General features: G+C 34.8%; 4 protein-coding genes across 6 annotated transcripts; 2 read left to right on the top strand and 2 right to left on the bottom strand.

Annotated features, from left to right (window-relative positions):
- The first annotated feature begins 2,080 nt into the window (after positions 1-2,080).
- LOC132623549 (uncharacterized) lies at positions 2,081-4,794 on the top strand. The gene is made up of 4 exons (XM_060338328.1): positions 2,081-2,412; positions 3,815-3,922; positions 4,098-4,162; positions 4,251-4,794. The coding sequence occupies exons 1-4, from the start codon at positions 2,323-2,325 to the stop codon at positions 4,396-4,398; spliced, it is 411 nt and encodes a 136-aa protein (XP_060194311.1). The 5' UTR covers positions 2,081-2,322; the 3' UTR covers positions 4,399-4,794.
- Positions 4,795-6,598: 1,804 nt separating this feature from the next.
- On the top strand, positions 6,599-11,002 carry LOC132623662 (protein WVD2-like 7). 3 transcript variants are annotated; one of them, XM_060338451.1, is made up of 10 exons: positions 6,660-6,678; positions 6,831-6,921; positions 7,025-7,561; positions 8,068-8,433; positions 8,533-8,591; positions 8,686-8,760; positions 9,087-9,186; positions 9,293-9,355; positions 10,074-10,187; positions 10,385-11,002. In XM_060338451.1, exons 2-10 carry the CDS (start codon positions 6,850-6,852, stop codon positions 10,523-10,525), a joined length of 1,527 nt encoding a protein of 508 aa, XP_060194434.1. In that variant the 5' UTR covers positions 6,660-6,678; positions 6,831-6,849; the 3' UTR covers positions 10,526-11,002. The 3 variants fall into 3 exon arrangements, with proteins under 3 accessions (XP_060194433.1, XP_060194435.1, XP_060194434.1); XM_060338450.1 differs by having other exon boundaries at positions 6,599-6,921; XM_060338452.1 differs by having other exon boundaries at positions 6,600-6,921; positions 8,071-8,433.
- Positions 11,003-15,480: 4,478 nt separating this feature from the next.
- On the bottom strand, positions 15,481-16,333 carry LOC132623202 (uncharacterized). The gene is made up of 2 exons (XM_060337934.1): positions 16,165-16,333; positions 15,481-16,009 (listed from the first exon to the last, which is right to left on the bottom strand). The coding sequence occupies exons 1-2, from the start codon at positions 16,331-16,333 to the stop codon at positions 15,612-15,614; spliced, it is 567 nt and encodes a 188-aa protein (XP_060193917.1). The 3' UTR covers positions 15,481-15,611.
- A 50-nt stretch (positions 16,334-16,383) lies between these two features.
- LOC132623201 (cystinosin homolog) lies at positions 16,384-20,534 on the bottom strand. The gene is made up of 9 exons (XM_060337933.1): positions 20,269-20,534; positions 20,041-20,173; positions 19,515-19,604; positions 19,309-19,433; positions 18,960-19,002; positions 18,688-18,805; positions 18,542-18,591; positions 18,318-18,407; positions 16,384-16,512 (listed from the first exon to the last, which is right to left on the bottom strand). The coding sequence occupies exons 1-9, from the start codon at positions 20,385-20,387 to the stop codon at positions 16,399-16,401; spliced, it is 882 nt and encodes a 293-aa protein (XP_060193916.1). The 5' UTR covers positions 20,388-20,534; the 3' UTR covers positions 16,384-16,398.
- Between the last annotated feature and the right edge of the window lie 450 nt (positions 20,535-20,984).

Genomic DNA, 20,984 nt, shown 5'->3' with positions numbered 1-20,984 from the left:
CTTCAAATATGCACCTTATAGATGGAGTGTTGTTGTGGAAGCTCTACAGAGATACTCTTCAAAGGTTAAAGTTATTCAAGTTCAGTGGAAATTACCAGAAATGGGTTGGATTAAGGTTAACACTGATGGAGCTTCAAGAGGAAATCCTGGGAGAAGTGCATGGGCCTTTTGTGTAAGGAATGAGATGGGTAATGTGGTGCAAGCTCAGGCTAAAGAAATGAATGATCCTATGAGTACTAATACAGAGGTAGAAGCGCTGGCTATTCTGCAAGCTCTTAGATATTTGAAGAACAATCAATTGGATAAAATCAAGATTGAAACTGATTCTTTATTGCTAAGAAACATCATTCAGATGACTTGGGAGGTACCTTGGCAAATTGTTACCATGGTAGAAGAAATTTGGAAGCTTATGGAGGGTAAAACTGTGGTGATTGAGCATATATATATAGAGGGCAATAAATTAGCAGATCATTTAGCTAATTTAGCTCTGGATAATGGAGATGTACTTTTCAATTCTTTTCAAGAGATGGACTGCCAAGGCAAAAGAATAGTGAACAGTGACAAGTTGCAATTGCCTTACCTAAGGATCAGGAAATGTTAAAGCGGACAGTCTTAGATGAAGTTTGGAGCAGAGGAATCTATTACATTCAAATCCTATGGGAGGAGAATGGAAAGGTGGTTTATACTAATTGTTTGTTAATGTTTACAGGTAATTCAATGTTAATAGAGGCATCTGCAGCTCAGCAAGTAATGAAAACAATCCCATGGAAGGTACGCAGCAGAGAACAATTAAGTGGAGGAAACTGATTATCTCAATGGATCAGAACAACACTAACAAAGCCAAGGATAAGCAACAACAACAGTGCAAAAAAGTCACAAGAAGCAACAGAACCAGGAAAGAAAATCAAGAAGCAGCAAAACCAGGTCCTAGCACAAAAAAGCATCTAAAAAGGAAACACAAATGGAGAAAACTGATTATCCCAATGGATCACAACACAAATCAGTATAATAACAGCAAAACCAAGGAGAAACAATACCAACAGTGTGAAGAAAGGCACGGATACTACATAAGAAGCAGCAAAACCATGAAAAGAAATCAAGAAGGTTGCACAAGGAAAACCACGCAACATCGACCATAAAAGCATGGGAATATAATACATCGGAAGGTCAATGAACAAGGCGTGGTATTAGTGTCGAATGATGCTCATTCCCTTGCTCAAACACCTATTGATTGTAGTATAATCTCAAGCCAGGAAAAGAAACTTCACAAACGGAGATGGAAAATAAAACCACTTACATTAGAGATCTCCAGAGGAGGACATTTCAAGAGGAAAACTTTCAGCTTAAAAGTACAAGAATCCATACATCGAACATTTGTTGACACAGAAATGAACTTGAACCGGTGAAGATATTTAAGATGGAGCTCAAATGCCATCTTTGGAATTGAAACCGGTGCAATAGTCGTAAGAAGGAGAACAAATTACATTTGGTTCTTGGCCAACATTTACCCAAGAAGTGAAGATGAAGATTGTGAGAGAGAAGAGTGATAAATATTTTTGCTCAAGGTGAAGCATGGGGTTGGCGTAGAGGACATAGTGAATCACATTTTACAAGCTTGGGAATTGCAACCGGCAATAAGAAGCGTGAAATGTTCAGCATTACTTGAACTTTGTGGAACTTTTGGCTTCTCCAATGCTACCTGCCATTCACTTTCCATGTGTCCCAGACACATATAAAGAGACAAAGGAGAAATTGACGTATATAGCTAGCTCAATTTGTTTTTACTTTTTAGTTTGTCTCTTTTGCTTTGTTTCAGACTATCTCTGTTTTGGTGCTTTATTAAATTAATAAAATAAGCCATAGGTGATAAAAAGCCTAGTGGCCTTTATTAAAAAAAAAAAAAGAAATATATCTTCATGAACAATCAACATTACGCACATAACACAATATTTCCTAATTCAATAAGTAAAAGCTAAAATCATAGAAATAACGACAACAAAAAAAATTGAAGACATGAATGATGTAACAGAAAATTTAGAACATTTATTATACTTGCACAGTCGAAATTACACACATAAAACAATGCTTCTTGTAATAATTAACTACATCTATTAGTATTATACTTCTCAAAAGAAAAAGAAAGGCAAAATTTTCTTTCTGAAAAGAAATAAAGTGCATTAAAAGGCCGGCTGATTAACAGCCAATCTTTGCAATCAAACGGGTCAGCATCATGATTAATGGGACCCGACCCATCTTGTTGATGTTCGGATCCTCCTCACAGACATAGTCGTTCGGAGTCTACGAGGAGAAAAGGGAGAAGAAATGAATGTGATCCACAGAGGTATTCGAAGCATACAAACTACAGTTGACTGTCCTCGCCTCACCAGATTTGCTCTTCAACCTCCTAAATTTGTATGTCTCTCTAATCTTTACCTTTTCTTCAACTTATGGATTGTCTTGAAAATTTTAGAGTACTTAAAATCCTTTTCCCATGATGTTGTATTCTTCAAGTACCAATTTTTGCCTATAAGGTTCTTATAAGAGGAGTTAAATTGGGTTTGTACAAAGATAAGAGTACTTTGGTAGTCTTTTAAAAGAAAATATTAGCTTAACCTGTGATGTTGGAGACTTCAAGTTCCTACCTTTACCTTATAATGGTCTCATAAAAAGAGTTAAATTGGGTTTGTCTAATTACAATAGGCGTTCTTGTTCAAGGGTTGAGTTGTGTTAAACAAGAATTTCATATAGGTTAAGAATCGATTCGTGTGGTTGCCAAATTTGTGGTCTCAAAGATTGATTTATGGAATTGCTGTGGGGAACTACATTTGCTGAATTGGTATCAGCTCATAATCGAACAATCCAATGTGTATTTGATTGACCCCTTAACGAAATGATTTATGCAAATGAATGGTTTTATACCATGTTATATTATTTTTGAACAGAAAAATGTTAACCTTGCTTTTAGTTTACACTTGTAGCAATGAATTTGCATTCGAATTATTGCTTTCAATCATTCTGGTCCATGTTGGGTGGAGCAACTTGCCTCTTCAATACTAGATGTGTTATTGGTCAGTAGGGTTGATGGAAATTTATTCGAAGATCAAACATGGATACTACTCAAAACCATCATCTTTTGGGCTTGTCTAGGAACATACTCCATGCTAGACACTTCATTTTTTTTTCTTTTTTTAATTTATTGAGTTGCTTTTGCTGCACATTTATCTCATTGATACATAAAGTTGCAAAGGATTGTGTTTGAGGTACCAATGTTCTGTATTCTAGGAAATTATAGAACCTGTACTCCTTTCAGCGAATCTGTCAATAGTGATGTACTCATAGTAACATTATAAGCTTTTTAGGTGGCAGTTTAGAGGAATATGGACACTCGAGGCCTTAATTGTGTATTTCACTGAAGATAAATATTTTCTTCTACTGTTTCCTGTTTCAAGTATGATGTGTATGTAGCATTTGTCTAAACTGCACACGAGATTCCTAATTTTTGTTCATGAGGAAAAATTATTTTGATAGGGGAAGAATTAAGCAAAACTCATGAAAAACTTCTGACAGTTAGACTGTTTTTAATGGAAAAAAGGTTCCACATATAGTTGGAGAAAGGTGGTGCTAGAGTGCTGCCTTTCCAAGAAATGTGAATCATGAATCTACTTATATTCACGTTCTATTGTGAATTCTGGAGACTGGTTTAATGTATCTCTGGTTGTATCAATCTGGATTCTTCAGAGTGCAAACTTGTTTACTGAATAGGCTTCCAGTATAGTGGGTTCGACTTGTCTTATCAGTTGATGAATCTTTTCAGGTGGAGGTGGAGTTTGAAAACGGTAGTCTGTATAAGTTGTCAGCTGAATATTTGAGAATATATAGCCCCGCTGTTGATAGTAAGATCAGATCGATTTGCGGTGAGAAGGTAACTACAGGAGCAATTTCAATCTTTCTTCCTGTTCAGATGATTTGCAGTTCCATGAGTTATAGTGGCAACAGAGTTCCATCAACAAACCGCGTTTAATATGTTCTGGTTGTTGCTCGATTTTGTTCTTGGAAGAAGAATTGCACTATTTAAATTTTTCCAACTTGTGTATTAGGTAATATCTGGTAGGCGTCATGTCGGAATTATGTCTGCAGAACCTATTGGAAATTATGGAGTGAGGTAATAATGGTAAACAAATATTCTGTGTCTTAACAATGTAGTCTCATTTATTGTTATTTCTCATTTCTCTTCACATGGTTGAACCTAGGTTATTATTTGATGACTTGCATAAGACTGGCATCTTTACATGGGACTACTTTTACCATCTTGGAAGTAACAAATTTACCCTCATGAGGAACTACATCAGAACTCTGAAGAAACATGGACTAAGCCGGGATCCACCTAGACGAAGATGATCATTAGACGTGGCCATGAAATGGTTGACCCACACTATTTTTAAGTAGGAGAACATTCTTCCGACATGATCTAGAGATTGAACTAGCAATTCAAAAGAGGTCATTAGTTTCTAAGGAACATAAAGGAGGCTCTTTGTAATTTTGATTTGAGAAGCATGTTGGTGTTGCAGAACATGCTTTGATGAGACGAAAGGAACACTAAACGTGGCAAATCTGTCTTCTCTTTTCTTTTACTTTTGTCATCTGACAGTGTCTTCTTTAACCTCAGAAAAAAAGGAATTGTGATAAAGATTGAACTGTCTTTTTTGTTGGGTACTCGTTCCTTCTGTTCGGGTGTAAAATTTCCACAAGAATTACCCATATTCAGTGAAATTACTAAAAATCTTTCTTGGTTGATTTATCAATCTCATACCCTTTTGTGTTAGATTGCTCTCATTGTTGCTATCAAAGCTCGGATAAAGGAGGAAGGTTGCGGTAGATTGACATTCAGCATAAAACTAGCCATCTTATTGTGAATCTTTACTATATAAAATTTGTTTGGAATGGCAACATAATGTCATATTTAGCAATTAATTCTACAGATGACCGGTTTACTTATATGAGAGTAAGAGCATCTTCTCTATCCAAATACGAGGATATGTTTGAATGCTTAGAGAACAGATAACACTATTAGCTGAAAACCCCTTTTCAGGCACTGTCTCAATCGATGGCAGACGCATGATTTGTAAAGTAGGGTCGTATCTGAAGTGAAGATAATGAGTCTACAAAGAACTTTTGTATTTTATAGATCAATTTCTTATATTTTCTTTATTGATTTATTATGAAAACTGGATCATACAATTAATAACATTTGTATGAGTATAAAATCAGATCTCCCCCAAAATATTGGGGTTTGGTAGCAACCTCCCTAAATTCCCAATTTGTTAAAAGCACATAATTAGAGTGTTGTTAGCTGATTAAGATACATTTAGCTTCTTGATATGGCTCTTTATGCGTGATTTCTTAAAGTTAAACAGCTACTCCTATTTTACTTGGAAGAATGATGTTATAACAGCTGGTAGTTCAGCCTGTAGCATCTTACATTGCAAAAAGTCTGTTGCTTCAAACAAAACTGTTGCTTCAAACAAACACGCATCTAATTCTCCTACCAATGAAAACGATTACAATCAGGATCTGAGCTAGAATGCGCGTTACGGGTTTAGTCGAGCTCAATAATTTTTGTTCAAATGTTGTATCAGTCTTTTAACAAATTCACCAAATATTAATTTAAAACTTGGTTTTTCTGCCTCTGAACATAACAATGAGATCTCTAAATTTATACCTAGATCTCGTATAATAACTTCGTAATTTGTAGAATCAGGTTACGTCATTGGGAATTAATTTGGCGTGGAAGACCGGAATTAGTGTTCTTTACTACAAATATTAGTAAAACGTCAAATCCGTCCCATCTATTTTTTTTGAAATTTTTTCCCTGGTCCCACCATATAGTGGGATGCTCTACAATTAGGTAAAATATACGTAGGATTTACTAAACATTGACTTTGGAGTTTAGACACCGTAATCGAGCGATGATAGTACGCCTTTTCAAAATTTGTAATGCATCCGTTCAATTTCACGTAACACCCTTTGTTTTAGTATTTCAGTACACAATCTTTATTTTCAAAAACTATTTATCTTAACTCTTGAATTTGTCCCTTTTCTTTTTTTAATTTTGCATCCGGTGTACTATATTCGCCATTAATATCCAATTAAATTTCAGTTCGTCGGAAAGCCCCATACATAGAAGGTAAAGCTCTCCCTAACAAGGGAGATGAAGAAGCACTCATTACTCCATCCCAATGCTTGTTGGTTTAATTTTATCTTTACTAACAAAATTTATCGTGTACAACAACAACATGCCTATTGCAATCTCTTAAGTGAGGTTAAAAAAAAAGGATTTCTTGTCACCACATTTGATTAAAAATAAAAACTCATTAGGAGAAAGAAATAAAAATTCACGTATGGAAATTTAACATGAAGATAATTTCAATACTTTGGGATATATATATATATTCAATTAAATAACATCACATAAAACGAGACTGAAATAAACAGAATTCGAACGTTACTGGAATTAAGTTCAAAAAATGTGGGGCCCATATTCCAGTTGAAAAAGACAACCTTCCCTTAGCCGAAGTCTAAAGAAACTCCACAAACCAAAGCACTTGGCCTAAATTTAAAAAATGACACCTTTAACTTCTTCTTACTCTATGAGTGGTTTTTCTTCAACAACGTGTATCTGTATATTTTATCCCCTTTTTTCATTTGAATTTCAAATTTAAATCCTCAGATCGAAAACAGACAGCCAGATAGGAAAGATTGCATGCCATAAAAAATCAATTTAAATAACGGCATAACAATAAATAAAAATAATAACTGTGCTGATTTTTCAGGTTCCATTCTTGCAGACTAATGATGGAAGATTCAGCTTGTCTTATGCATGCTTTCTCTTATGCTTCTGCCATACCCAATGAAGTAAAACAGGTATCTAAACAAACAACCCCACTTTTTTTTTCAAGGTTCAACAGACTTAAGAGTGTTCTTCTCCTTTCTTACTGATTTTTTGGGCATGGAATTGTGTGTACAGGGAAACTCTGTTCATGCACTCGGTGAGTCAATTTCTTTTGGGAGATTTGTGTCAGAGTCATTAGATTGGGAAAAATGGTCAACTTTTTCCTCTCATAAAAGATATGTAGAGGAGGCTGAGAGGTATGCTAAGCCAGGTTCTGTTGCCCAGAAAAAAGCTTTCTTTGAAGCTCATTACAAGAAAATTGCTGCCCAAAAGGCTGCAGCTTTGCTTGAACAACAAGCCAATCAAGAAAACCCCAATTCTGAAATCACCAAAAAATCATCCCCTTATTCTGTAAAACCCCATGTAGAAGCTAATCAAGAACAGGTCCATAAGAACCCTGATAGTCTAACAGATTCCATAGTTAAGGCTTCAGTTTCAGTTGCTGACGTGGAGAAGAGAGAAAATGAGGGCTCAGTGGAGGGTCCTGGTACTCCTGAAGCTACAGAGAATGAACCATCAAACCAGATTGAGAATGGTGAAACCCAAGAAACAGTTTCAGGGTCTGAGATTAGTGAAACATCTCATACTGAGAAGCCTTTGCTGAATAGGAAGGTAAAAATGTGTTCTTTACAGTCATTTGGCCTCATTTGAATTTTTCTAAACTTTGCTAATACCATTTGGAAACTCAGTCTATGTGAAAAGCATATTTAGGGTGTGTTCGGTATGATGGAAAATGTTTTCCACGAAAATAAGTGTGTTTCTTACTTATTTTCTGGTGTGTGGTAAGTAAGCAACAAATATTGTCTTAAAATCATTTGTATATAATCTAAGCAAACACTATGAAGAATGAGGGTGGGGTATCGGGGTGAGGGTGGGATATGTTGGAGGGTAGAGAGGAAACAATCAATGTGGAATGTCACTATGGGACTTGTTTTCCCTACTTCCACTGCAAAAGTCATTTTCCTTATTTGTGAACTTGTTTTTCTAAAGAAAATGTTTTTCCGAAAATGTTTTCCTCCATACCAAACACACCATTAGTTTATGATTTAGGCCTAATTGATTGGTCGATATACGGATTTCCAATACTATATGGAACTGATTTATCTTATTTGATTCAGCAGAGCTCCAGCTCTATGCTTGATGATGATGCTGCATCAGTGACAAGCAAGAAAAAGCAGTCTGCTTTTTCTTCATTCAAATCAGCAGTCTACTCCAAGAAATATAAAGTTCCGCCTTCGCCTGCTAGACATAACATTCCTCTTGATGTCGATAAAGAGAACCATTTCACTCCAATGACAACAAGTACTAACTTGGACTTGACGAAAGAAATGAGATCAACCCCGAAATCTTTGAGCAAGTTGGTCAACTTTACTCCTGCCATAGAGCCACACAAGATACCTCCTCCACCTCCCTTCATCAAGAAGGAAAGTTCAAAGGTTGCTCCTCCTACTACCGAGGCATCTAAGAAGTGTGCAACTCCTAAGGTAAATTTTCTCCCTTTGTTTAAACTCCTTTTTCTAAATGGTAATCCTTTAATAGTCTTTCTTGGTATGCTTAAAGTTTGCTTCACTATTCACCTGCAGACAACATCAAATGGTGCATTCAATCGTCCCATGACAACGCCATCTTCAGAAAGCAGAAGGTATATTTCCCTACATTGTCTAATTAAAACTGTATACAAGCTTCTGATGCAAAGCATTTCATTGACAAAACCGCTAACACAGTCCTATTTACAGGATCAAAACACCAATTCATCCCTCAGCTTCAGGAAGTAAAACACCAGGGCCTAAATGGAACATTTTGTCTTCTGTGTAAGTGTCTATTACATAATGACCCCGGTTGTACGTTTGAATGAATCGTAGTTTGAATGAATCGTAGTAGAACGCTATTCTCTTAATTTGTAAAATCTGCTAGTTGGAGATTTGAGCCAAGAGTTATATTTCAAAATAAGTGGATTTAGCGGATACAGTTGAACGCTTCTCCTGGACAAGTAGACTTTATAAAGAAAATCTGAGAGACAATTGTTTCTATTATCAATCTTCACAAAGGCATAATTTTGTTCTTGTCCACAAGACTATACTGGTGTGTATATAATTGCGTTGTTGGACCTCGCTTACATTTGGTGTTGCCTGTTCAGTTCCAAGTCTTTCACGGCCTACCGGAACAAATTACAATCACCAACTTCATTCACTCCTTTCTCCCTGAGGACAGAAGAAAGAGCTGCACGAAGGAAACAGGCAAGTGTACATTTAAATATATAGCATGTAGGATTTTATGTGGACTCTCTCATTTACATTTATGAAAACTCCTTTGCTCATATCTTGTACTTACAACTATTTTCAGAAGCTTGAAGAAAAATTCAATGCCAAGGAGGAAAAGAAAGTTCAACAACAAACGACATTAAAGGTTCAACTCCTAATGCAAAGCTTCCTTTTTATGGCTTGTAAAAATTTTCTCTTTACATGAATACTGCACTACCTACTTTGAAAAGAAGGAAAACAGAGAAAAGTAGTGTGTGAACTTTGAACCACTTTACTTAGGTAAGAGACTTTGAGAAGTTAAAGGATTTGATTATAAGTTGTATTCTTGGGCTTTGGAGTCAATATTGGTATAGGATGTTTAAGTGGAAGAAAACTACGACATTTAGCCGAGAATCTTAATTCTTTTCACCAGATATATCCCCATGAATGAGTCAGATTCTGTGTAAAATGCCTCTTAACCATTTTCAGCACTGCTATAGATAAATATATCATCATTCAACGAGTCCTTCAACTTTTTACTCATGCTGATGGCTTACAAATGCAGATTGTTTCTGTTAGTATTTTGTTTCCTGGAAAATATTAGATGTGATGTAATGTCCCCCGTCTCCCAAGTCAAAGTTCTCCTTCTCTGATTGTACCCTACAGGAAATTATCAGAGACCTATTAGTACACCATCACTATTTCTAGAGAGTGAATCATGCATTATGGAAAGAGACAAAGTTACACACCTTTAATTAATTCCCCTTTCACATTCCGGTGTAGATTTTTGTACCATAATTTCTAACATGGAGTGACATGTTAAATTGCAAATGATCAATATAAAGTCAAATTCGTAACAACAAACAACGCACTTTTGCTTGCAGGAGAAAGCAGGAACAGATCTTAGGAAAAAACTTCAACAAAGCTTTTGCTTCAAAGCTCGCCCGCTGCCTGAGTTCTACAAGGAAACGGAAATAGCAAAAGTTCCCACAAAAAAGGTACCACTACATTGTATGTATTATTATCTTCATTATTCAGATATTCCTACAAGCTACTTTTGTGTCCCCTTTTGTCAAAATGTATCCTATCTTGGTCAATGTTGATTGTGATCAACATTTTTTTCTGCAAATAAAATCCTACTTTATTTTCTATATATATGTTACTTAGCGGCTCATATGTTTTTAATTTGGTGCAGACTCCAGTAACACAAGCTCAATTGCCCAAACGTGGAAGAATGCCATATCCCAGCTCAAAGCAAGGCTTAGTCTCGAAGCCAGCTTCTGCATCTTTGACGAGGAACGACTCTTGCAAGAATCCAAGAAAGAAGACTAGCTAAAAAAATCCACAAATCTTCGCTCCTTGCAAATCGTTTCAATTGAGCATTTCTTCCTAGAGATTGTTTTGGAGGTGTATGAATGTGTCTTCTTAATATGATCAAGGAGAAGCAACTCCAAAATCTCCCCAAAATCTTGTATAAAAGCTATCTAGAGGTTTAGAAATATTTAAACCTTGGAGTTCACGGTAACTAGTATTTCCCCTTTAAAACGTAGTTTCATTTCACAACAATTTACATTGTGAATTACAAGACCAGCTTAGGTTATGTGTTAACTTTCTTAATCCATTTTGCGAAGCAAGTTTTAGATATTGTCCTGATGTGATCACAAGTGTGTATGTATGGTACTTACTCGTACATTGAGGGTTCATTTGGTAGGGTATTAGAGAAAATAACACATGCATTAGCTTTAATATTATTTAATTCTTTGTTTGTTAGTGTTCAACCTATGTATAATAATACACACCCTATTCAATACTATTTTTCTACATAGTAAATCTATGTATAACTAATATCAGAACTATTTCTATTTTAATACATTCTATTCATTGCTATTTCTTTTCTAATATACTCAGGGGCATCTCAATGATATTGGAGGCCTAAGGCGAAACTCTAATGCTAGGCCTTAACTTAATAAAAGCGCGCGCACACACACTCATTAAATGAGTTTTTTTTTTTTTTCGTTATACAAAGTACAGTTAAGCTTAGGATTTGACAATTAAAAATGAAAAATTAGATTTTGTCCATCTTTTTTCCTATAATAACAAAATATTATTTAAATGTCACTGTTATTATAGGACTACCTAGGGGTTCAAAAGTATGAAGAAGTAAATTAAAAAAGTTAAAGGGGTTCAACATTTACTATAGGCAAAATACATCAAAACACCCCTAAACTATACCCAAAATGTCGATATCACACCTAAACTATACAAGCGACCTATTACGCACCTTAACATCTTAAAAGTGAATTTAAGACCACCCTGCAAGGTATTATACCACTTTCACAGTGTGTGGTGTTCCACACGCGCATGCCACGTCAGCGCCACGTGGAAATAAAATAAATTTTATTATTTTTAGTACTTTTTCTTTTTTCTTTTTAATTTGCACTATTTTCTTTTTCCTCCTTCTCCATTTCACCCCCCACCCCGCGCCCCGACTCCCCAAGCCCTTCATGCTTCACTGCTGCAACCACTGCTCGTCGTCTCCGTCACTGCCAAGGAGGAACCACTGCTCCGCCTTCTTCATTTTAATTTTGACTTCTTCATTTTAAAGTGAATGGCAAGGAGGATTGAGGGACAACAGATTAGAAATAAATGGCACCAACAGATTAGAGATTTGGTGCCATTTTGGACGGAGTAATAAATTACTGCTACAAAAAAATTACATCAATGGAAATTTCACAAGTATACCAATGGAGGATTGTTGCTTTGGTGGTGGAGTTTGACCGGGGAGGGGGAGGAGAACGGCGGTGGGGAGGGAGGGGGGAGGGTGGTGTTGGTGAAATGAAGAAAAAGGGTTTGGGGGAAGAGGGTGGCGTGAAAGTGGAGGAGAAGGGAGGGCGGGGTGGCAGTGGTTTGAAGCTGGAAGAGATGGGGGTGGCGTGGGGTGGGGTTGTTGGGGGGGGGGGGGCAGTGGTGGTGGAGGAATAATTTTTAAAAAAATATATTTTTTAATTTTGACTTCACTTGCCTATTTTTGAATTATAAATTTTATTTATGCCACATCAGCTCTAAAGGGGTAAAAAATATTACTTTTAAATATATTAGGTGTGTAGTGGGCCAAAAAGTAGTTGTCACACCCCATTTTAACCCGGGTTATATTTAGGGAGTATGACGTATTGGTGATTCCTATTTATTGTTTATTTATTTTAAGGAGTCGCCACCTAATTAATTTAACGGTGAATTAGGACACCTAGAGATTAACTAAGGTAAAGCTAAAACTAAACCTCCGTTAATGGTCTGCTTAACCAGTGTGATTCTAGGTAAGGGCTCTATATTATCCTAAAGGGAAGGGGTTAGGCATCCTTTAGAATCCGTTAACTTACGGTTATCCGACCAAACTTAGGTTAATTAGTTAGACTAAACGCGAATATGATATTAAGAAAATATTATATAAATTATTGCTAAGGCTTAAAAAAAGATAAAAAATGTAATAATGTTATTTAAAATAATATTTATAGATATTGATAAGGCTTTAAAGGAGAAATATTAGCTAGAATAAGATTGATAGAAAAAGATGATAATTTACATAGAAAGGAAATTTCAAATGCCGCTTAGCAAAAGAAGATTTGAAAGGCTAAATAACACTTAAAGATATGTTGATATGATCTTTAAATACTAACACTATTTTTTAAAATAAAACTTGTAAAAAATAGTTTGCATATGAGTAATAGTTTTTAATAGAAGACTTCGCAAATTTGAACTTTGACTAAAATAGTATGATGTGAATATGACTATGTAGAAAATCTAGACTATTTTTCCAATGGGAAACAAAAGGAAATGAGTTTTCTTTTTCTTTTAATTATCTTTTATTGACTATGCTTAATTAAATGCAAGATTGATTCAAACTGAACATTTATTTATGAATGTACTAGAGTTTATATTTGAGTATTAACAACGTTTTGAAATGTTTGTGACAAAAGTATGATTCCTTTTACTTAGGATATATATGGTCATACCATTTTGCAAATAAATCATTCCCAAAGGAAAAATATTAGACATTTAACGTGAAAAGGAAGAGAAATAAACTAATGGAATGAATTATTAGTCTTTCTTAAACTAAATTACCCATTGCTAAACTAAGCCCCACTAATACCCTAAAGCCCATCTAAGTTAAGAGAATAAAACAGGATAAAGGATCAGTTGCATAAATACAAGTTAAATGCACGAGAAAAATAAAATAAAAGAGGCCAACAATATCAAATGGGCCAGCCCATTCGAGACTGCTGCTGCTATTTCATTTGGGCTTTGACCCAGAATTTCACTTTCATTTATTTGGCTGTGAGTAGGCCTGATAGGAAACGACCCCGGGGATTAAGCTGGGCTTTTGGCCCAACACCGAATGCGGAAGAAGGAGACAAGTCCCTCGGATTCGTTTGCTTCGGGTGCAGCGAATAGGGTGCGGGGCTTCAGATCTACCTTCGAAACTACCAAATCTGAGCTCGCGAGGCTCAGATTCCCAACACCAACAGAATCAAATAAAAAAAAATATGTTTGACGTATCTTTTGACTCGATTATTACAACGAACTACAAATTGATATTTGGGAAATTCTGTGCGTCTGAAGACTGGTATTTTTCAGAAGGGTTTCAGGTGATAACAAAAAAAAAAAAAAAAACTTATTTTGTAGGGGGTTTGGGGGGTTCAAGAACTGTGTTTCTTCCCCCTTTCTGCGATTCTAACCCTACTATTTATGGGGATTTGGGGGGTTCTTTTGTGTTGAAGAAAAAACAGGGGGAGAGGAGCGGGGGAAAAAGGAAGAGGAGCGTGGTGGGGTAGCGGTGTGGGGGTCGTCGGCGAGGTGGGGACGAGGTGATGAAAAGGAGCGGCGGTGGTGGGGTAAAGGGAACGGCGGGGTGGGGGATGGAGATGATGAAGATGATGAAGATGATGAATGAGAAGAGAGAAAGAGGAAGGGAGCGGCGGAGGAAAAAAAATGAGGGGAACCCTTTTTAGGTTTCCCTTATTTTGATGAAAATATATCGGACCCGGTCCATTTGTGGACCGGGTTTTAAAAGGATGGACTAGTGAATTAAAACATGTACTGGTCTAAAAATTGAGATAAAAAACATGGTCTAGTCCAAAAAATATTAGGAGTTAATCGGACTTTGATTTGGGGTCCGGTAAGTCAAAAATACGGACTACGTGCACAAAAAATAGTTTGGTTTCTAAATTTAAATAAAGACCTGTTTAAATAACTTGTGTTAAAATATTGCTCAATATGAGATATGCAATCATTAATGCTCGGATATAAAAAAAAGATGGCGTTGTAATAGCCGTGCAATAATATTTTGAAAATCCACAGTAAAATAAATACTATTATTTAATTACACAAAAAAGATAAATGCGATGCGTGTGCGTAAGCTGGTAAAAAAAATACTAAAAAAAAAAAATGATAAAATTGTGAATTATAATAATAGTAATAAATAATAATAATAATAATAATAATAATAGTAACTGCAACAGAATAATAAAGTGCCGGTATTGATGAGAAGTTGATAATTTAGTAAAAAATGACTATATATATATTTTAATTTTTCTAAAAATATTAGAGGCGTAACTAGGTATTTTGGAAGAGAGGCGGGACAAAATTGGGTGTCAACAGTAGTAGTACCTTTTTAAAAAAGAATCAAAATTAAAAATAATTAATACATAATAAATATATACAAATAGGAAAAAGTGGGCCCCCGAAATTATGGGGGCCTAAGGTAATGGCCTTATCGGCCTAATGCTCAAGAAGCCCCTGAATATACTCTATTCATTAAACAGTCGAAAACAAATAATGTCAGCTAATTCTAGCACTAGTAATCTCAGGCCTCAGAGTTGTCACCGTTACTGCTAGACTGTACGCTTTGGTCATACTTTGATTGCTTGTTAAACAACTCGAGGATAACACTAATTGACGGAAGGGGCGCACAAAATAGAAACGCCATGTATAAACTCTGACGAAGCAATGAATCGGTTATTCGGTGCATCTTTTAGGATAACAATAAAAATGTAGTCGTGGACGATCATTTACTTATACGACACCATCATCTTTACTTGTCGGCATAAAAGAATTAGGAAGATGCTTATATGAATCAGCCAACAACTACAAACTAAATCTTAATTGAAAATTTATAATTGGTGACTTTAGAATGAGTGCGAATTAATTATATAGTACTAAATAAAAACTGAAGCATCAAATTGTCACCTTTTCTAGCAGTAAAGGCGAATGAATGCATATGACAAAAAACTGCAATTTTCTCACAAATAAATGCCTTATCAATGTTGATTAACATTCCAATTTATTTGACAGTAAATACAATTTACAGATAGGTAACAATTTTTTAAATAGTAAATACAAGTTCCGTACAATTGAAAGGAACCGAATTAGATTCCTTCAACAACACACCAATCTCCATCTTCTTCAACATTTTCCCACACAAATCCCACCTCAATGAAACTCATTTTTTCTTCTTCATCATCATCAACCCCATTATCTTCACAATCATCAATCTCCTCAATCTCATCAGGGGCATCATAGTAAATTCCGTGATCATCATCATGATCCATATAATAAGAATAATCACTATTATCCAAATGATCCAAAAGCCCAGTAGTCGAAAACCCAGAAAAATTCAACCCAGGCCTAGCATCAACAACCCTCCACGTAACCAACGACACGACATCACCACGTGTCTTTAACTTTTGAGTGCCTTTAGTTTTATCCTTTGATTTTCCAGCCGGATGAATATGGCAACTGGTGCACCTGGGCCTACCGCACTTACCTGTAAATTGACAAGAGGAATTGCTTACATGGTAAACACCTTTCACCTCCAACTCGGAAGTTGTGAGTTCGAGTCATCAAGAGAGTAAAAAAAAAAAAAAAAAACTCCTGGGGAGGGGTAAAATAAATTAAAAAAAAAAAGAAATAGAAACTTGCCTGTAAACTTGGAATGGTTAGAGGGCTTAGTTGAGACCTTTGTGAAAAGCCCAGCTGTTGGTGGTGAATTGGACTTGTTGATGTACCTGACCTCGGGTTTTGGGTTCCATGGAGAGGGTAAAATTGGGTATGTGCGAACCGTACCGTGTTGACGACCTTCTCTCTTCATTTTTGGTTGAGTATCTTGTGAGCTTAAATGGTTGAATTTGTTTTAGAAATGATAATGGACCATGTTTATATATAGGAGTTTATAGAGCTTTGGAGGTGGGAAAACTTGGGAAGCAAGGTGTTTTGATTAGTCAACTGAGGACATGTTCTTTTCTTCTTTTGGGTGCGTGTCATCCAAGCCTAAAATACAAGATTCCCAACAACCGATCGTAGTTTATTAAATTGCAGCCAAAACCTTTTGGTTGTCTAATTTACAGTATATTTACACGGTATATAAGTAGTGTATAATTTATATTAAATATATATATATACTACATATAATATACCTATCTATACATATTTATGCACTATCTATACAATCAAAGTGTGTAGGTAGTGTATACTTCAGTCATATTTGATAAACTAGTTGGTTGAAGGAAGCATTTATATAAGTTCTCCATAGCTTGTTAAATGTATATACAATCATCTGGTGCACGAAATTTAAAGACGATTATTTTAGATCGTGTAGTAAATAATCCACTATGTAAATTTTAGCGCACACTACTACAAAATAAATCATTTTCATGCTCAAAAACGAAACCCTTAACTAAAGATAGAGAAACCTCATCATTTCATCACACTTATTAGTAATAACTTACTCACTTTGTCCCAATTTTATGTGGCATCGTTTGGATTTAGAGTTAAACTTATTAATTTTGAACGTGAATTCAAATATGGAATTTTTAGCTTTTTCAAAATAAATTTACATATTTAAAAACTACGTGAAAGTACTATAAATCACAAGAATTGAGAACTTTATATATCTAATGGACATATGAAAAAACCGCGGTCAAATAAAAATTCGTTTGCCTCACTTCCGTGCCTGATCTACTCCTTACTGAAACAAGTGACCCCAAGAATATTTTATTTATATAGCGGGAAAATAATTGATAGGTCGGAAATGAAATACCATTAAATGATTAAATTAATAGACTCGTATATGGCAGATGAGAAGAAAATTGATGGGTTACAGTATTTATATCATTCTCAAAAAATATATGGATTAAAGTATTTTTAGCAGTACCTTTTATAAAACTAAAAATAAAAATTGACTATCTTTTATAGTAGAACTATTTTAAATTTTTGAATTATACTATTCACATTTTGATATTAGTAAATAAAATTTTATATAACAATATCCAACTAATTTGATTGCAATCACATTATTAATAGCTTATTAACTTGAATTAATTTTCTGATATAAATAATAGCGATAATTTATTTTGTGAAGTTAAAAAATTGATATACAAATAGGAGATTTTTAAGGCGTCGCATTCAACCAAAACCAGAACGGGTCCCATAAGAAAAGCCCCATCTAGGTCCCCTCAACCCCCCCCCCCCCCCCCCCCACGCAAAAAAAGCCCTAGCTCGGTCTCTCTATTTTACGTTTAAAGTTGAAATAATAGACCAAATCCTTAAAAAACGCTTAAAGATTTCAAACATTCCAACTGTTAATGATGGCAAAACGGCTAAGCCTGCGAATTTACAAAATATCATAGACTACATCTTCTTTAACTGTGTTTTGACTCAAGTAAGAGTACTGGAATCATACAAATTGTGCATTTTACACCAAAGTGACTTGTATATTTTTCACATTCTATAGTTCCATTTGTCCTTGTAAACATCTATATATTGTCATTTCTCTCCAAATGTCCCACATATATAATACCATAAGGAACTGTGTTTGGAGAAATTTGTAAAATCAAATTCCACTTAATAACTGTTGTACAAAATAGAGCAGCTATCACCGTCTCTCAATGTCCCTTGGTTCCTCCTGAGTAATACGTGAAATAAACATCATCTCAACATACTTATGCCTATTAAACCGAATTTTACAATAAATATTTAAATGTAGAAACACTTCATTTTTTAATTCATCAAATCATGAATTATACATATTATGTGTATGTATTATCGGAAGATTTGAGTATTGGATGCTCGCTTACCACATCAACATTAGGAGAAGCAACTTCTTTCCTTGAAGGATATAGCACATAATGTTGCACGATGAAGAGAAAGTCAAAGAATATCGACACCTGCAACATTCATTTGATCAAAACCACATAATTCTTAGAGCCTCATATAAATAGTAATTAGGTGCAAGAATTAGAAACAAGAGGATTTGATCACGAGGGTACGTAGATAAATAATAGATGACCATTTCATTTACCAATGACAACAAAGTCTTGCCGATATTTCCATAAAAGTTCACCCAGGAATCTGTGACAAAAATGAGTTCAAATACTATATTAGGAAAAAGATAGAAATAGCAAAGTAAATAAACGAAGACTATATAATTGAAATACAGAAACTGACTCTGATCTATAGATTGCACTGCCATCTGCCCGTAATTTGTTACACCTCCAAACAAATCCAGCAAAATGTTGCCAATACTAAAACCAATAGTGCTCTTTCGCCGGAAGTTCATAACAGCCTATCGATTTTTCACAGCCAAAAATTAATCAAGGAAATATAGACATATCATTAAATAATTAAAATAGAACATAACAAAATTGGAAGCATTTGATAAGAAAGTGTGAGTTTTGTTGAAAAGAAAAGAAAGAATATCAAAGGATTAAGCTTATTACCTGGGGAATGTATTTGGTTACTGTCATAACAACCTGCAATGTGCTGCAATTAAGAGAAAGAAGTGTGAGATATTATTTTATACTAGATAAAGTACAATTAATTTAACTTGGCAAAAAATAATTTTATCAGGGCTATAATGTAATAGTAGGTAGAGTTAAGTGGCCATACGTGAAATTTAACCCCCCCCCCCCCCCCCCCCCCCAACCCAAGTGCCAAGAGACTGAAAAAAAAAAAAAAACTAGTAATAATCGATCAATTAACTTTTTAGTACAGAGCTTATGAAAATTTTAAACATGAAAAATGAATGTTAAGTACAAGCAATTGTGGATTAAAAAGAAGGTGTCTTACTTGAAGCAGGACACTAGCCATAGCCAGGAATGCTTAGGAAAAGCCACAAACACACAAATAGCAACACTTAACCAAGCAACAGATACAATTGCTAAAGCAATTTTCGAGACCTTCTGGTTTCCACGCTGAAAAGAAATACATGTTTATTAGAACCAAAAATAAAATACATTTGAGCTGAAAAGAGTAAACCAGAAAGTTACACTTACATCATAAATAGAAATCTGAAACAAGGTAAACGCTGTTAAAAGAACAGCATGGGTAGAGAAAGCCACATCATTGGCAGCTACAGGTATCATCTGAAGTTAAACAAGGAAGGTTAATCAGCAAAAAAGCCATTGAGTTCCATTTAAAACAAAGAAATAAAGTAGAAGGGAAACTTGACATTAAGCCTTTAATGAATTAGTTAAATTGTGCACCTTGTGAATCTTTAGAAATTTATGTATTACTTAAATTTTATATTGTTACTCCATATTTTGGTCAATGTTAATATAGTACATAAACTATTTTGGCTTAACAAAGTATTTTCTATACAAAAAGACTAAAAAATGCCATCTTTTTAATTAATTAATAGCTCAATGTGTTTAGCCAAATATTACAAAGACCAATTCAGTTTTTGTAACCGATTAAATATAATAAATTATAACTCAGCAACAGTGTCACAGTTAAGGTAATTCAACATAGTATCAAACACAAGCATATGAAAATGATTGGAAGGTGGGGGTGTTAATTAACCTCGTTATTGCCATATCGATGACGATATTGCCATTGAACAGCAGAACTAAAGAACATGGAAGCATTGTAGATGAGATAAGACGAGTGCTTCGTCAAATTCAACACCACGAAATCGAAATTCAACCCCACCACACTAAAAAAAGAAGAAAAATAGTCAGAAACTGAATGCAACCAAGAATAAAAGAATTTTAAAATTAATCAGGGAGAAGAAGAAAAGCACAAAATTACCTTTTCCTACGAAAATTCAAAATGACCTGAGGATAAAAGCTAATGGACCACGAGACAAACGCAACCCATCCCAAAACATTGTACAACACTTCCAGCGGAACTGAATTCCAAGAAGCCATAAAAAAACAAGCTTTTGGGTTTTTCTGCTTGATGACCTATTGCTATTTGTTTATAGGATATATATAAGACGAGAGTATGGGATGTCATCAACAATTTTGATGGTGACAGAGAGGATTGAGATGCTAGTCCCAAGAATTGCAGTTGGAAGAGTCACGTTTTAGGATTACCCAAAACATTTACTTCTAATGAATGTGCCCCATATTTCGTCCATATTCATAACCCTTTCTCCCATCATCCATATTTTTACGTTATTGTAATGTTCAGTATATAAAAAGGAGTTTTACGTAAATGACTATATTTTGGGGTTTAAATTTTACTATAGCTATAGTTTTAATATTTACATTTCGTAGTTACAGTTACCCCGCTGTATTCAAAAAATGACTCGCTGTATTCATAAAACGGCCTAGCTGTATTCATGAATACAGCGAATAAAAAAATTTCAAAATTTATTTTCACTGTATTCAAGTCATATGTATTTAACTCAACTGTATTCATGTCAAATGTATTCATCTATAGCTACTTTTACATTGTATTTAAAACCGATTGTATACAAAAAAAAAAAAAAAAATCCTTCAAAATACACCCCAAAACACAGA

The sequence above is a fragment of the Lycium barbarum genome, chromosome 12, assembly GCF_019175385.1.
Source record: "Lycium barbarum isolate Lr01 chromosome 12, ASM1917538v2, whole genome shotgun sequence".
Lineage (NCBI taxonomy): Eukaryota > Viridiplantae > Streptophyta > Magnoliopsida > Solanales > Solanaceae > Lycium > Lycium barbarum.
This window is presented reverse-complemented; position numbering and strand designations above follow the sequence as displayed.